This window comes from Rhinoraja longicauda, chromosome 4 (genome assembly GCF_053455715.1).
Source record: "Rhinoraja longicauda isolate Sanriku21f chromosome 4, sRhiLon1.1, whole genome shotgun sequence".
In the NCBI taxonomy this organism is placed as follows: domain Eukaryota; kingdom Metazoa; phylum Chordata; class Chondrichthyes; order Rajiformes; family Arhynchobatidae; genus Rhinoraja; species Rhinoraja longicauda.
The window spans coordinates 28955359-28968323 of NC_135956.1; the positions used below are offsets into that span (position 1 = coordinate 28955359).

General features: G+C 45.0%; 1 protein-coding gene across 1 annotated transcript in view; it reads left to right on the plus strand.

Annotated features, from left to right (window-relative positions):
- The first annotated feature begins 7409 nt into the window (after nucleotides 1–7409).
- Nucleotides 7410–12965, plus strand: part of LOC144592660 (cytochrome P450 7A1-like) — a 31751-nt gene continuing 26195 nt past the window's right edge. Inside the window, exon 1 of the mRNA XM_078397415.1 lies at nucleotides 7410–7763. Coding sequence (XP_078253541.1) covers nucleotides 7582–7763 — 182 coding nt within the window. The 5' untranslated portion in view covers nucleotides 7410–7581. The remainder of the gene's footprint in view (nucleotides 7764–12965) is intronic.

Sequence of the window (12965 nt, forward strand, 5' to 3'; positions counted from 1 at the left end):
CCGAAACGTCACCCATTCCTTCTCTCCAGAGATGCTGCCAGAGAGAGAGAGACAACTAAACAGTCCTTCATGCCGAACATTTCCCCTTTTTTTTAATTTTTAAATGAAATACACCACATTACCCCCTTTTTAAAATGGTAATCTTAAATAACTGAAATTAGCAAGTGCCTTATTACTAACAATAACCATTCCCAAAGTTACTACTATGCAAAGTTACTTGTTATCACTGGAGACCCTCTTGTAGTTTTAACAAGTCTCAGTCCATCTGTGTGTTCATATTAATGAAAACAACTTAAACAACTAAACATTCCCTCATGCCGAACATTTCCCCTTTTTTTTAAAAAATGAAGCTTAAGGGACATAGCGGTCTGGAGGCTTCCTGACCCTTGATGATCGGCGTGGACTCAGCGGCGCAGCAGCTGCAGCTGTACGGTCCACAGTCCCTGGCTCGCTGCATGATGACATGTCCTCCGGCTGTGCGGGTTGGCTCGGTGCAGAAGTGTCAGTGGTTGAGTTTTCAGTGTCCTGATCCAGTCCATCTCCCATGACTCTGAATCTCAGCTGATCTCCATGTCTCCTGTAGGTGATGTCGGTGTCTCCTCCTTGTACTTTGTAAGACACCGGTCCTGTTTGATCCACTATGACTCCAGGAATCCATTTGCGTCCTCCCCCAGCCGTATTGTATAAATACACTGGGTCAGCCACTGAGAAACACCTGTCTGCTGCACGGAGGTCATGGTGAAACTTCTGCTTGTACTGTTTTTTACGAACAGCGGCTACTGTGTCCGGACGGATGAAATCCAGACGGGTGCGCACGTGTCTGTTCAGAAACAGGTCAGCGGGTGACTGACCAGTAGTGCAGTTTGGTGTGGTGCGATACTGCATCAAAAAGAGGGAGACCCTGTCCTCCACATCCATTGCGGTGTGTGTCAGCTTTTTCATTCCACCCTTGAATGACTGAACGTACCGTTCTGCCAGGCCATTCGAGGCAGGGTGACCAGGAGCACTTGTAGAATGAAGGATTCCATTCTGCTGCATGAAGTTTTTAAACTCCTCTGACGTGAACTGCGTTCCATTATCCGTGACAATGTGCTCCGGCAATCCATAAGCTGCGAACAGTCTTCTCAGTCGTGTGATAGTGGCTTGTGATGTGATGCTAGACATTTTAAACACCTCCAACCACTTGGAGTAAACATCCACCACCAACATGAAAGTGTGTCCCAAAAATGGACCAGCAAGGTCTATGTGTAGTCTTTTCCAGCTCTGGCCAGGAAATTCCCATGGATGCAAAGGCACCTGACGAGGCATCCTTTGCTCCAATTGACATGACTCACATGCTCTGCAAACTTGCTCCACCTCTGCATCAACTTTAGGCCACCATACGTACTTGCGTGTTAGTGCTTTCATTTTCACAATTCCTGGATGGCCAGAATGCAGCTCCTTTAACACAGTTTTTAGGGACCAGCAAACAGCGCAGCAGATCATTTTCGACTGCACTGTCCTCCGTCCCCCTGGTGGAGGGGTAGACCTCACGGCCTCACCCATAATTGCAAGTTACTAAACTCGTTATCTAAAAAGAACTGATTTTATGAAAGTCCACTGTTTCTCCTTTTATATATTTTTTTATATACCCTCTCCCTCTCCCTCTCTCTCTTTCTCTCTTGAGCAGTTCACAGGAACGAAACCCTGCTGTAATCTAGGGTTGACCTGAATATAAAAAATATTTGGAAATTGTTGCCTTCAAACTCAAAGATAAAAGTGGAATAGGGTTTCAGCTATCAATATATCCTTGTGCTACATCGGCCTGTATGTTCAACACTTTGGGGTGTTTTTACCAACATCGCCATCTTACCCACAAGTTTAGACATCACCATTCATCTAAGATCAAATGTTGATTGTTGGCCATGATCACTTAAACTTGCCATGACTAATATTTACAGTAGAAAAGGATGCAATACTTTCTTGGTTTGATAGTAGTCATATTGGTTCTTTTTTAACTCCATCTGTGCTTGGATAATACAGTTTGATACTTTTCATTCAAGCTGAACCTAGTGAAAAAATGACAATAGGTTCTTAACACAGCCAATTCTGGAACACTACATTGACAAGATGTCAATGTCAGAGGGTAGTGAATCTGCGGAATTCTTTGCCACAGAAGGCTGTGGAGGCCAAGTCAGTGGATATTTTTAAGGCATAGATAGATAGATTCTTGATTAATACATGTGTCAGAGGTTATGGGGAGACGGTAGGAGAATGGGGTTAGGAGGGAGAGATAGATCAGCCATGATTGAATGGCGGAGTAGACTTGATGGGCCGAATGGCCTCATTCTACTGTTCCTTATGACATGAAGATTGGGAATGTTTAAGAAGCCTCTTCTATCAGTTCTTTCACCACACACCAACATTCATGACCCAGTGTAGCAGGATAATAAGAGTTTTCATCAAATCTATTTGTTGTGGGATGATTTAGTTCTATCTATAAAATGCCCCTGCTTAATGTAACATGCAAGAGAACTTATATCATAACTTCTGTTTGACACCAGTGTATTCAAAAATGATTCCAGGTTTTAAATTCTAATTTGCAAATTTAAGTCCTGTATCTGAAATTCTGAAGGACATGGAGCTGGATTTTGTGAAAACAACGATAATAAAAATATTAACATTCTCAGTTGCTCCACATAAAATGGCCAGTAAATTTAGCTTTTTCACAAAATTATTTTTAATGCAGGTTTTTCAAAGTTTCTACCAGTTAATGTAACCCTACTGTTTCAATCGTGGTTGAGTTATTTGCTTTTTGCAACGGAACAACCTCCTGCGTTGCTTGGCCGGATCGTCATGGGGCGCCAGGGCATCTACTCTTCGAACCAGTGCTCTTGCACTCGTGTACAGTGCCGCTGAGTACGCCGCCCCAGCATGGTGCCGCAGCGCTCATACTAGCAAGCTGGACGCCACCCTCAACGACACCATGCGGATCATCACTGGCTGTCTATGCCCTACTCTGACAGATCTCCTGCCGGTGCTCGCAGGTATCGCACCCGCCAAGCTTCGCAGAGAGTTCTTCACTCATAGGCTGGTGTGCAAGGCCCCATGGGACGCCAAACATCCTTTGCACCACCTCGCTAAGGATTCACAGCAACTGGGACCTCAACGCCCGTCATCTCGTCACCCTTTCTCCCGTCATGCAGCGACCCTCTGTGGCTCCGGTTTCAACATACTAGGAGCGTGGAGAACCAGCTGGGAACAGACATCGCAACCTCCTCAATTCACTGTCGCACCGAACACCACAGCCCCACCCGGCTCGGACATGCCCCGCAAAGAGTGGGTCGCCCTGAACCGGCTCCGTACAGGGGTCGGCCGGTTCAACGCCAACATGCATCGTTGGGGGTTGTGTTCATCAGCAGCCTGTGTGTGTGGAGCAGACCAGCAAACAGCGCAGCAGATCATTTTCGACTGCACTGTCCTCCGTCCCCCTGGTGGAGGGGTAGACCTCACGGCCCTCGACAACAGCACATTGCACTGCCTATAGCGCCTGGAGGGCGTTACATAATTTCTGCTGCCTCAAGCGCAAGAAGAATTTGCTTTTCACAAGCTATGTTGTAAATTATCCCGAAAATGTAAGATGGGGTCGAATCAATTTTTTAATGATGTTGTGAGATGCAAATGTGAGTGCTCACAATTACGATGCTCGAGACAATCTAGAGAAACAAGTATTTTATTTGCAAGTCTGCAGAGTTGGGTGCCTTCCCTCTCAAGACACCCCGAGACAAAGACAGTGCCTTCTCTTTATACAGTACAACTTCGTTGAATCTCCCTCCCTTCTGCTGAATCCTCCTCCCCTTCGGGCTCCTTCCAATCAGAGCGTTGAGGTGCACAATCTTCTGTACCGCCCCCAGGTACCCCCCCCCCCCCCAGATCATACATTGTATGTGCATGGCAATTGGCAGTTCCCCACTCAGGGGCGTATTTGCAATATTCATTTACCTAGTTGAGCAAGCCCTCCCACTTGTTTCTTTTTTGTTTCTAATTATTGGGAAGATTACATTCCCAGTCACACTGGGGGGCTCAGGCATTATGTGATACTCTTTTATGTACGTATGCTTGTAGGGGAATATATACTCTGGCTAAACAAGCAGTCTCAAGCTGTGTCATCTGTCAAGATAAATAAGAAAGTGATGAGGGCAACACCGGGAGGAGGTAAAGAATACCACCCCAAACAAGGGTGAAAGACCCCCAAAACAGCATGAAAGTCAGGAGCTTCAGGAGAAAAAAATCAACTCTGTACCCCAGCCTATGGGACCCTGGGTATCCCCCTCCCTATTCCGGCCAGGACGGAACAAAGCAGTGCCCTTTGGTAAAAGGGAATAGTGGAGATAGAGGGAGAAGTCACAACTTGGAACGATGAGCAAGACATAAAGGAATATAGACAGAGAAGGGGGCAGCGGGGAAAGGAAAGGATGAAGCAAGAAGCACGGGAACTAGAAGCAGACATCAAAAGGCTGCAGGACCTCAGGGACCTCAGGGACAGAAAGATTTATGGGACCCGTCAGGCAGCAAATGAGGAGTATGAGGGAGACAGCAACGCAGAAACACAGGCATGTAATCAGCAGGCATCAGACTGTCCTCCAACTGCTCAGCAACAACTGCTCAGGGCCAATTTCGTGACTAAATCCTGGCCTGATGTGAGGAAAAAGTTAGAAAAGATGGATGATTGGAATGAGAGATCACTACCTCAGTTGCTTACGGAGGCCCAGAAAGTGTACGTGCGGAGGGATGAGGAGAAACAGAAGGGAAAGGCAAAGATTATGTTACAGGCAGTAAAGCAAGTAGTAGACAAGGAACAGGGAGGTACAGGACGGCGGGGGAGTTATGCCCAAGGCAGAGGAAGAGGAGGCGGCAGAGGCCGTGGAAGAGGGGGATATGGAGAAGGTTACGGCAGGGGCCGGGGAAATACGGGTACGGGACAAGGTTGGAGGACAGGGCCTTCAAAATGTTATTTTTGTAATAAGGAAGGACACTTCAAAAGGGAGTGCCCTGAGCTTGTAGCGGAGTCCCGCACGTACAGTATGATGGAAAATGAATAGGGGGGTCAGGGGTTCTCGTCCTTGGGGTCGATAGACTATAGAAGGGAGCCCCTGGTAAATTTAAAAATAGGACCCCAAGGAGAAGATACGGTGTTCATGGTAGATTCAGGAGCGGAGCGATCAAGTGTGACCAAAGTACCAACAGGTACGGAGGCAGGACAAGGGAGAGTAAAAATAACCGGGGTAGGGGGAACTGTGATGGTAGCTCCCGAGATAGGAGGAGTGAATGTAAGGTATGGAAACCGGGAGGCAGTAGAGGACCTGATCTTAGTACCCCAGGCTGGCGTAAATTTAATGGGCAGAGATTTACAAATACAATTGGGAATAGGCACAGCACCGGTAGAGGGAAGGGTAGTGGTCCATTTGTATACTTTAAGAAAGGAGGACGAGCAAAGAATTAATGACCAAGTATGGGCCAAGGAAGGAAACCGAGGAGGGTTGCAAATACCCCCTCTACAGATAGCATTAAAGGACGGTGCAGACATAGTACGAGTAAGACAGTACTCCATTTCGACCGAGGGACGAAATGGCAAAACGGGCGGCTCTACAGGGCTCTCCTTTTCCTGTCCGGATATCACTCGCTCAAACCGCTGATGGCAAGCAAGGAGATCAGGGACTGCTGAAATCAGCAGGGTGCACCTTCCCTTCCTTTCGTGCCTCCGCCAAGCGGCCGAAGTGGCGATCCCGGACGAGCCCCCAAGCTTGTGAGATGTAAAATGTGAGTGCTCACAATCATGATGCCAGAGACAAAGTCGTGGAAACAAGAAATTTATTCACGAGTCTTCCCTGGCATAGTGGTAGTTCAATCATCCAGCCTATCTCTACCCCCGGACAGTTTAATAGCCCTGTCCTTGGTAGAGTGGTTGTTCCAGTATCCTGTCTCTGGTGGTTTAATCATCCTGTTTCTCACAATGTTCTCACCCATAATTGCAAGTTACTAAACTCGTTATCTAAAAAGAACTGATTTTATGAAAGTCCACTGTTTCTCCTTTTATATATTTTTTTAATATATTAATGGTTATTAATTATGTGAAAGCATTTTACATTTTAGTTGTGTGTTATTCAAATCTTTACTCTGGGCACGATGTTTTTCAAATTGCTCTAATTACTGTATGGTAGTGATGTCCTTTAGAACTGACAACATCCTTCGGACACTCCAAGGGACCCCTTTGACCGATACCTAACAGCAACAGGCAAGCCGAATTATTTGCATGAACATTGGTATTCCCCTAGACTTTAAAGAAACCTCCCCACATATATCCATCATTGTTCACTAAAAACGATTCTTTGCACAAGAATTGTTTGTGCAACCTCTGTTTAGACCCCTGACCTGACAGTTCATTCACATGAACTCTGGTAGAATTGTGTAAATAGTGTTAATGTAGTGCTGTTCCACTGAAGCCACGTGTAAATCTTTAATTGGAGATTTTTGAGGAGAAAAACTGCATCGCAATGAACTCAATAAGAGGAGGTTTATAGGGTAACATCAATCTCTGATAGACACGGAGGTCAGGGCATGGAATTTGTCACAATGAAGGAAATGGTGCTGCATTTTAATTGAATTGGCAGCAGTTCTGGAAGGGATGGGGATTTAATTAAAATCCAATTGAATTCAAAAATTATTCAAATAATGACGAGTTAAATTTTCTATTGCTGTAATTCCAGTGGGTGATCACAAGATCAATTGGTGAAACTGTGCTTACCAGAATGTGGAACATAGATCCTATAATGCTCGCACTGCAGAAATTGTAAACCCAAACAGCAAAAACACGATGAGCTGTCATCGTTAAACTACCTTATGTCCACATAACCTTGACTGCAACAGGATGCCCATTTTAAAAAAGAACACTCGGTAAGCGTGACTGTGAGGAAAGGCTGTCAAAGTATGGACTTTAATTACTTTTACGTTGAATTGCAAAAGTGCGACAAGGGAACAAACTGTTCACGCTAGTGGACTTAATTTGAGGAGGTTCTTTGTTGTCTAAGCTAAAGCTTGCAATAACACCTCTAGGTAGAGGAGTGGAGACAGAACTTTGAAATTACTCCGAAAATAATAGAATTAGAATCATGTATTGCCTAAATTATGTGATTCAATATATAATTGAGCTTCATAAAAACATATTTTAATTTCATGTTGAAATAGAGTATCTATCTTCATGAAGTAGTGAATATCGAGGACTATTTTAATATAAAATCCATTTAAGGTTTCAGATCAGTGCAGAATTTACTTTTATTTAAAGTCTGAATGATGGGAAATTCGCCCAAAAGGTGATTACAGAGTGACAGAAACCTTAGTGAATCTGCTCCCTCCTCCTTTCCCCGCCCAATTCCTTTTTTCATTATTCAGTTGCAAAAACGCTGCGGAGGTGAAAGGTTGTCTTTCTTCCAATCTTACCGTGCAAAGTTTGAGCTTCGGCGTGGGCTTGTAATTTGTTTTCTACCCCTGAGGACTTTACCCCTGTTCGATCGCCAGAGGCACTTTATTTGATTTGCAAATTGAATGCAGCGAGGTAACGTAGTCCAAAAACCAGAAAAACCCAGAGAGAAGAGCAACAATCTCCACAGCTGTCGCCACCCGCCGTCCCTGACAAATTATTCGACAATGGCAGATCTCAGTGTCCTGGTTGCCAGCGTCTTGGCCGTGCTGTCACTCGCATGGGTCCTGCTGCTAAGGAGAAGAAGGCAAGTGGAAATGTTTGTTACTGAAGCCTTAAAGAGCTCTTTACACCAGTCAAACAAACTGCTTAGGTTGCATTAAAATGAAATGGATTTGTGAATCACAGAATTTTTATTCACAGATTCAACAACCGTGCATTCTGATCGACCTGCTCACATTGCCTGATTCCCATGACCTTCACTGTTTTTTTCTTTCTTTTTATAAAGTCTTTGCACACTTTCCCTTTGAAAGGCATTATAGATTCCACCCCATCTGTGTTCCTGATAGAGCTTTCCTTGGCCGAATCCCAGGTTTGTTTGTGCCCGTTTGCAGAATTTGTGGGGAAGGAAATGGGGAGGAAAACTTGACATCCGAGATTTTGGAAAAAAAGGTAGTAGCTGTGGTGAGCAGCGCGGGAGGGCAAATGGGAAGGACAAACAAACATTTGGAGGAAATTAATTGGCAAAAATCACGATCCCTCCAGTCTGATGGTGGAGCACATGCACGGGAAAGGTTTTAATTAGCTTTGGGCATCTTCAAATTTTAGCTTCAAATTTATGATTAAAGGGGAAGTTAGCAACTTGAGAGTGGGTTCGTTTTTTGGGGGCAATTCGCCTAATGTAAGAAAAATATACATTTTATAAAAAATCATTTTCAGGATTTGGGCATTGCTGGCAAACCGTGCTTGAGAAGATTGTAATGACGACATTCTTGAACTACTACAGTCCTTCTAGTGAAGTTGCTTATACAGTATTACTGACGGGGAATTGCAGGAGTTAAGCCCAGAGGAGATTATAACAGGTATAACAGAGCTTTATTTGTCGTTCGGCACCGAAGTACCGAACGAAACTACATAGCAGTCATAGAAAAAAAAAGAACACAAGACATTATATATATTTTGAGGGTGTGTGACTTGGAGGGGAACTTTCAGGCATGGAGATCACATGTGGTTGCTATCCTTGTCCTTCTTAGTGTTTTAGGTTGTAAATTGAAAGGTACAGCTGGAATAAGTTGGATGAGTGCCTCCAGTGCATTTTGAAGATGACACCCACTGCAGCTACTGTGGAGGGAATGAATGTGTGGAGTGGTTGGTAGGGTGCCAGTCGAGTACCCTGTGTTTTTGTGTCCTGTTTCATGCAACTTGTTTTCATTCAGAGAGTTGTAAATCTGTGGAATTCTCTGCCTCAGAAGGCAGTGGAGGCCAATTCTCTGAATGCATTCAAGAGAGAGCTTGATGGAGCTCTTAAGGATAGCGGAGTCAGGGGGTATGGGGAGAAGGCAGGAACGGGGTACTGATTGAGAATGATCAGCCAGGATCACATTGAATGGCGGTGCTGGCACGAAGGGCCGAATGGCCTCCTCCTGCACCTATTGTCTATTGTCTGTACTGCAACCAACCAGATGCAGAGTTCTTGAAGGGCAGTTGGTGAGGATAGTGCCATTGAATGTCTTGAGTAAGTGGCTGGGTTCTCTATATTGGAGATGATCATTTCCTTGCACGTACGTGGCTTAGTAGCCAAAGCCTAAATGTTATCTAAGATCAGTGAGGTAAGGGTTCAGTGAGTTAAGGGTTCAGTGAGTTAAGCGTTCAGTGAGTTAAGGGTACAGTGCTTTTTAGTAAAGGTACAGTTTAAAGGATTAAGATTTTTAAAGTGAGAGTGAGTTGATTTAATTTGGGGGTAAGACATGTCAGTTGAGATCGGCTCCGTGGATTGCTCATCCTGCAACATGTGGGAGATCAGAGATATTGTCGGTGTCCCTGATGACTACGTGTGCAGGAAGTGTGTCCAGCTGCAGCTCCTGGCAGACTGCATTGAACGGTTGGAGCTGCGGTTGGATTCATACTGGAGCATCCACGATGCTGAGAAGGTCGTGAATAGCACGTACAGTGAGTTGGCCACACCGCAAGTAAAAGATAAGCGGACAGAAAGGAAACGGGTGGCCACTAGCCAGCGTAACAGTAGGCAGGTAGTGCAGGAGTCCCCTGCGGTCATCTCCCTCCTAAACAGATATGCCATTTTGGATACTGTTGGGGGAGATGGCTCATCAGGGGAAGGCAGCAGCAGCCAAGTTCATGGCACTGTGGGTGGCTCTGCGGCAAAAGAGGGGAGGAAAAAGAGTGGAAGGGCTATAGTAATAGGGAATTCAATTGTAAGGGGAATAGATAGGCGTTTCTGCGGCCGCAAACGAGACTCCAGGATGGTATGTTGCCTCCCTGGTGCAAGGGTCAGGGATGTCTCTGAGCGTCTGCAGAACATTCTGGAGGGGGAGGGTGAACAGCCAGTTGTCGTGGTGCACATTGGCACCAACGATATAGGTAAAAAACGGGATGAGGTCCTACAAGGTGAATTTAGGGAGCTAGGAGATAGACTTAAAAGTAGGACCTCAAAGGTAATAATCTCTGGATTACTACCAGTGCCACTTGCTAGTCAGAGTAGAAATAGGAGGATATTTCAGATGAATACGTGGCTTGAAAAATGGTGTAAGGGGGAGGGATTCAAATTTCTAGCACATTGGAACCAGTTCTGGGGGAGGTGGGACCAGTACAAACAGGACGGTCTGCACCTGGGCTGGAATGGAACCAATGTCCTTGGGGGAGTGTTTGCTAGTGCTGTCGGGGAGGATTTAAACTAATGTGGCAGGGGGATGGGAGCATGAGCAGAGAGACAGAGGGGTGTAAAATGAGGGTAGAAGCAATAGGTAGCAAGGTGAAAAGTAAAAGTGGCAGGCAGACAAATCCAGGGCAAAAATCAAAAAGGGCCACTTTTCAACATAATTGTATAAGGGGTAAGAGTGCTGTAAAAATAAGCCTGAAGGCTTTGTGTCTCAATGCAAGGAGCATTTGTAATAAGGTGGATGAGTTGAATGTGCAGATAATTATTAATGAATATGATATAGTTGGGATTACGGAGACATGGCTCCAGGGTGACCAAGGCTGGGAGCTGAACATCCAGGGATATTCAATATTCAGGAGGGATAGACAGAAAGGAAAAGGAGGTGGGGTAGCGTTGTTGGTTAGAGAGGAGATTAACGCAATAGAAAGGAAGGACATTAGCTTGGAGGATGTGGAATCGATATGGGTAGAGCTGCGAAACACTAAGGGGCAGAAAACGCTAGTGGGAGTTGTGTACAGGCCATCTAACAGTAGTAGTAGAGTTGGGGATGGCATCAAACAGGAAATTAGAAATGCATGCAACAAAGGTAAAACAGTTATAATGGGTGACTTCAATCTACATATAGATTGGGTGAATCAAATTGGCAGAGGTGCTGAGGAAGAGGATTTCTTGGAATGTATACGGGATAGTTTTCTAAACCAACATGTGGAGGAACCAACGAGAGAGCAGGCTATTCTAGACTGAGTATTGAGTAATGAGGAAGGGTTAGTTAGCAGTCTTGATGTGCGTGGCCCCTTGGGCAAGAGTGACCATAATATGGTTGAGTTCTTCATTAGGATGGAGAGTGACTTAGTTAATTCAGAAACAACGGTTCTGAACTTAAAGAAAGGTAACTTTGAGGGCATGAGACGTGAATTGGCCAAGATAGACTGGCAATTGATTCTTAAAGGGTTGACGGTGGATATGCAATGGAAGGCATTTAAAGACCGCATGGATGAACTACAACAATTGTTCATCCCAGTTTGGCAAAAGAATAAATCAGGGAAGGTAGTGCATCCGTGGCTAACAAGGGAGATTAGGGATAGTATCAAAACAAAAGATGAAGCGTACAAATTAGCAAGAAAAAGCAGCCTACCAGAGGACTGGGAGAAATTCAGAGTCCAGCAGAGGAGGACAAAGGGCTTAATTAGGAAAGGGAAAATAGATTATGAAAGAAAACTGGCAGGGAACATAAAAACTGACTGCAAAAGCTTTTACAGATATGTGAAGAGAAAAAGATTAGTTAAAACAAATGTAGGTCCCTTGCAGTCAGAAACAGGTGAATTGATCATGGGGAACAAGGACATGGCAGACCAATTGAATAACTTCTTTGGTTCTGTCTTCACTAAGGAAGACATAAATAATCTGCCTGGAAATAGCAGGGGACCGGGGGTCAAATGAGATGGAGGAACTGAGTGAAATCCAGGTTAGTCGGGAAGTGGTGTTCGGTAAATTGAATGGATCAAAGGCCGATAAATCCCCAGGGCCAGATAGGCTGCATCCCAGAGTGCTTAAGGAGGTAGCCCCAGGAATAGTGGATGCATTAGTGATAATTTTTCAAAACTCTTTAGATTCTGGAGTAGTTCCTGAGGATTGGAGGGTAGCTAATGTAACCCCACTTTTCAAAAAGAGAGGGAGGGAGAAAACGGGGAATTACAGACCAGTTAGTCTAACATCGGTTGTGGGGAAAATGCAAGAGTCAGTTATTAAAGATGGGATAGCAGCACGTTTGGAAAGTGGTGAAATCATTGGACAAAGTCAACATGGATTTATGAAATGTAAATCATGTCTGACGAATCTTATAGAATTTTTCGAGGATGTAACTAGTAGAGTGGATGAGTTATATCTGGACTTCCAGAAGGCTTTCGACAAGGTCCCACATAAGAGATTAGTATGCAAACTTAAAGCACACGGTATTGTGGGTTCAGTATTGATGTGGATAGAGAACTGGCTGGCAGACAGGAAGCAAAGAGTAGGAATAAACGGGTCCTTTTCAGAATAGCAGGCAGTGACTAGTGGGGTACCGCAAGGCTCAGTGCTGGGACCCCAGCTATTTACAATATATATTAATGATTTGGACGAGGAAATTGAATGCAACATCTCCAAGTTTGCGGATAACACGAAGCTGGGGGGCAGTGTTAGCTGTGAGGAGGATGCTAGGAGGCTGCAACGTGACTTGGATAGGTTAGGTGAGTGGGCAAATGCATGGCAGATGCAGTATAATGTGGATAAATGTGAGGTTATCCACTTTGGTGGCAAGAACAGGAAAGCAGACTATTACCTGAATGGTGGCCGATTAGGAGAAGGGGAGATGCAACGAGACCTGGGTGTCGTGGTATACCAGTCATTAGAAGTAGGCATGCAGGTGCAGCAGGCAGTGAAGAAAGCGAATGGTATGTTGGCATTCATAGCGAGGGGATTTGAGTATAGGAGCAGGGAGGTTCTGCTGCAGTTGTACAGGGCATTGGCGAGACCACACCTGGAGTATTGCGTACAGTTTTGTTCTCCTAATCTGAGGAAATACATTCTTGCCATAGAGGGAGTACAGAGAAGGTTCACCAGATTGATTCCTGG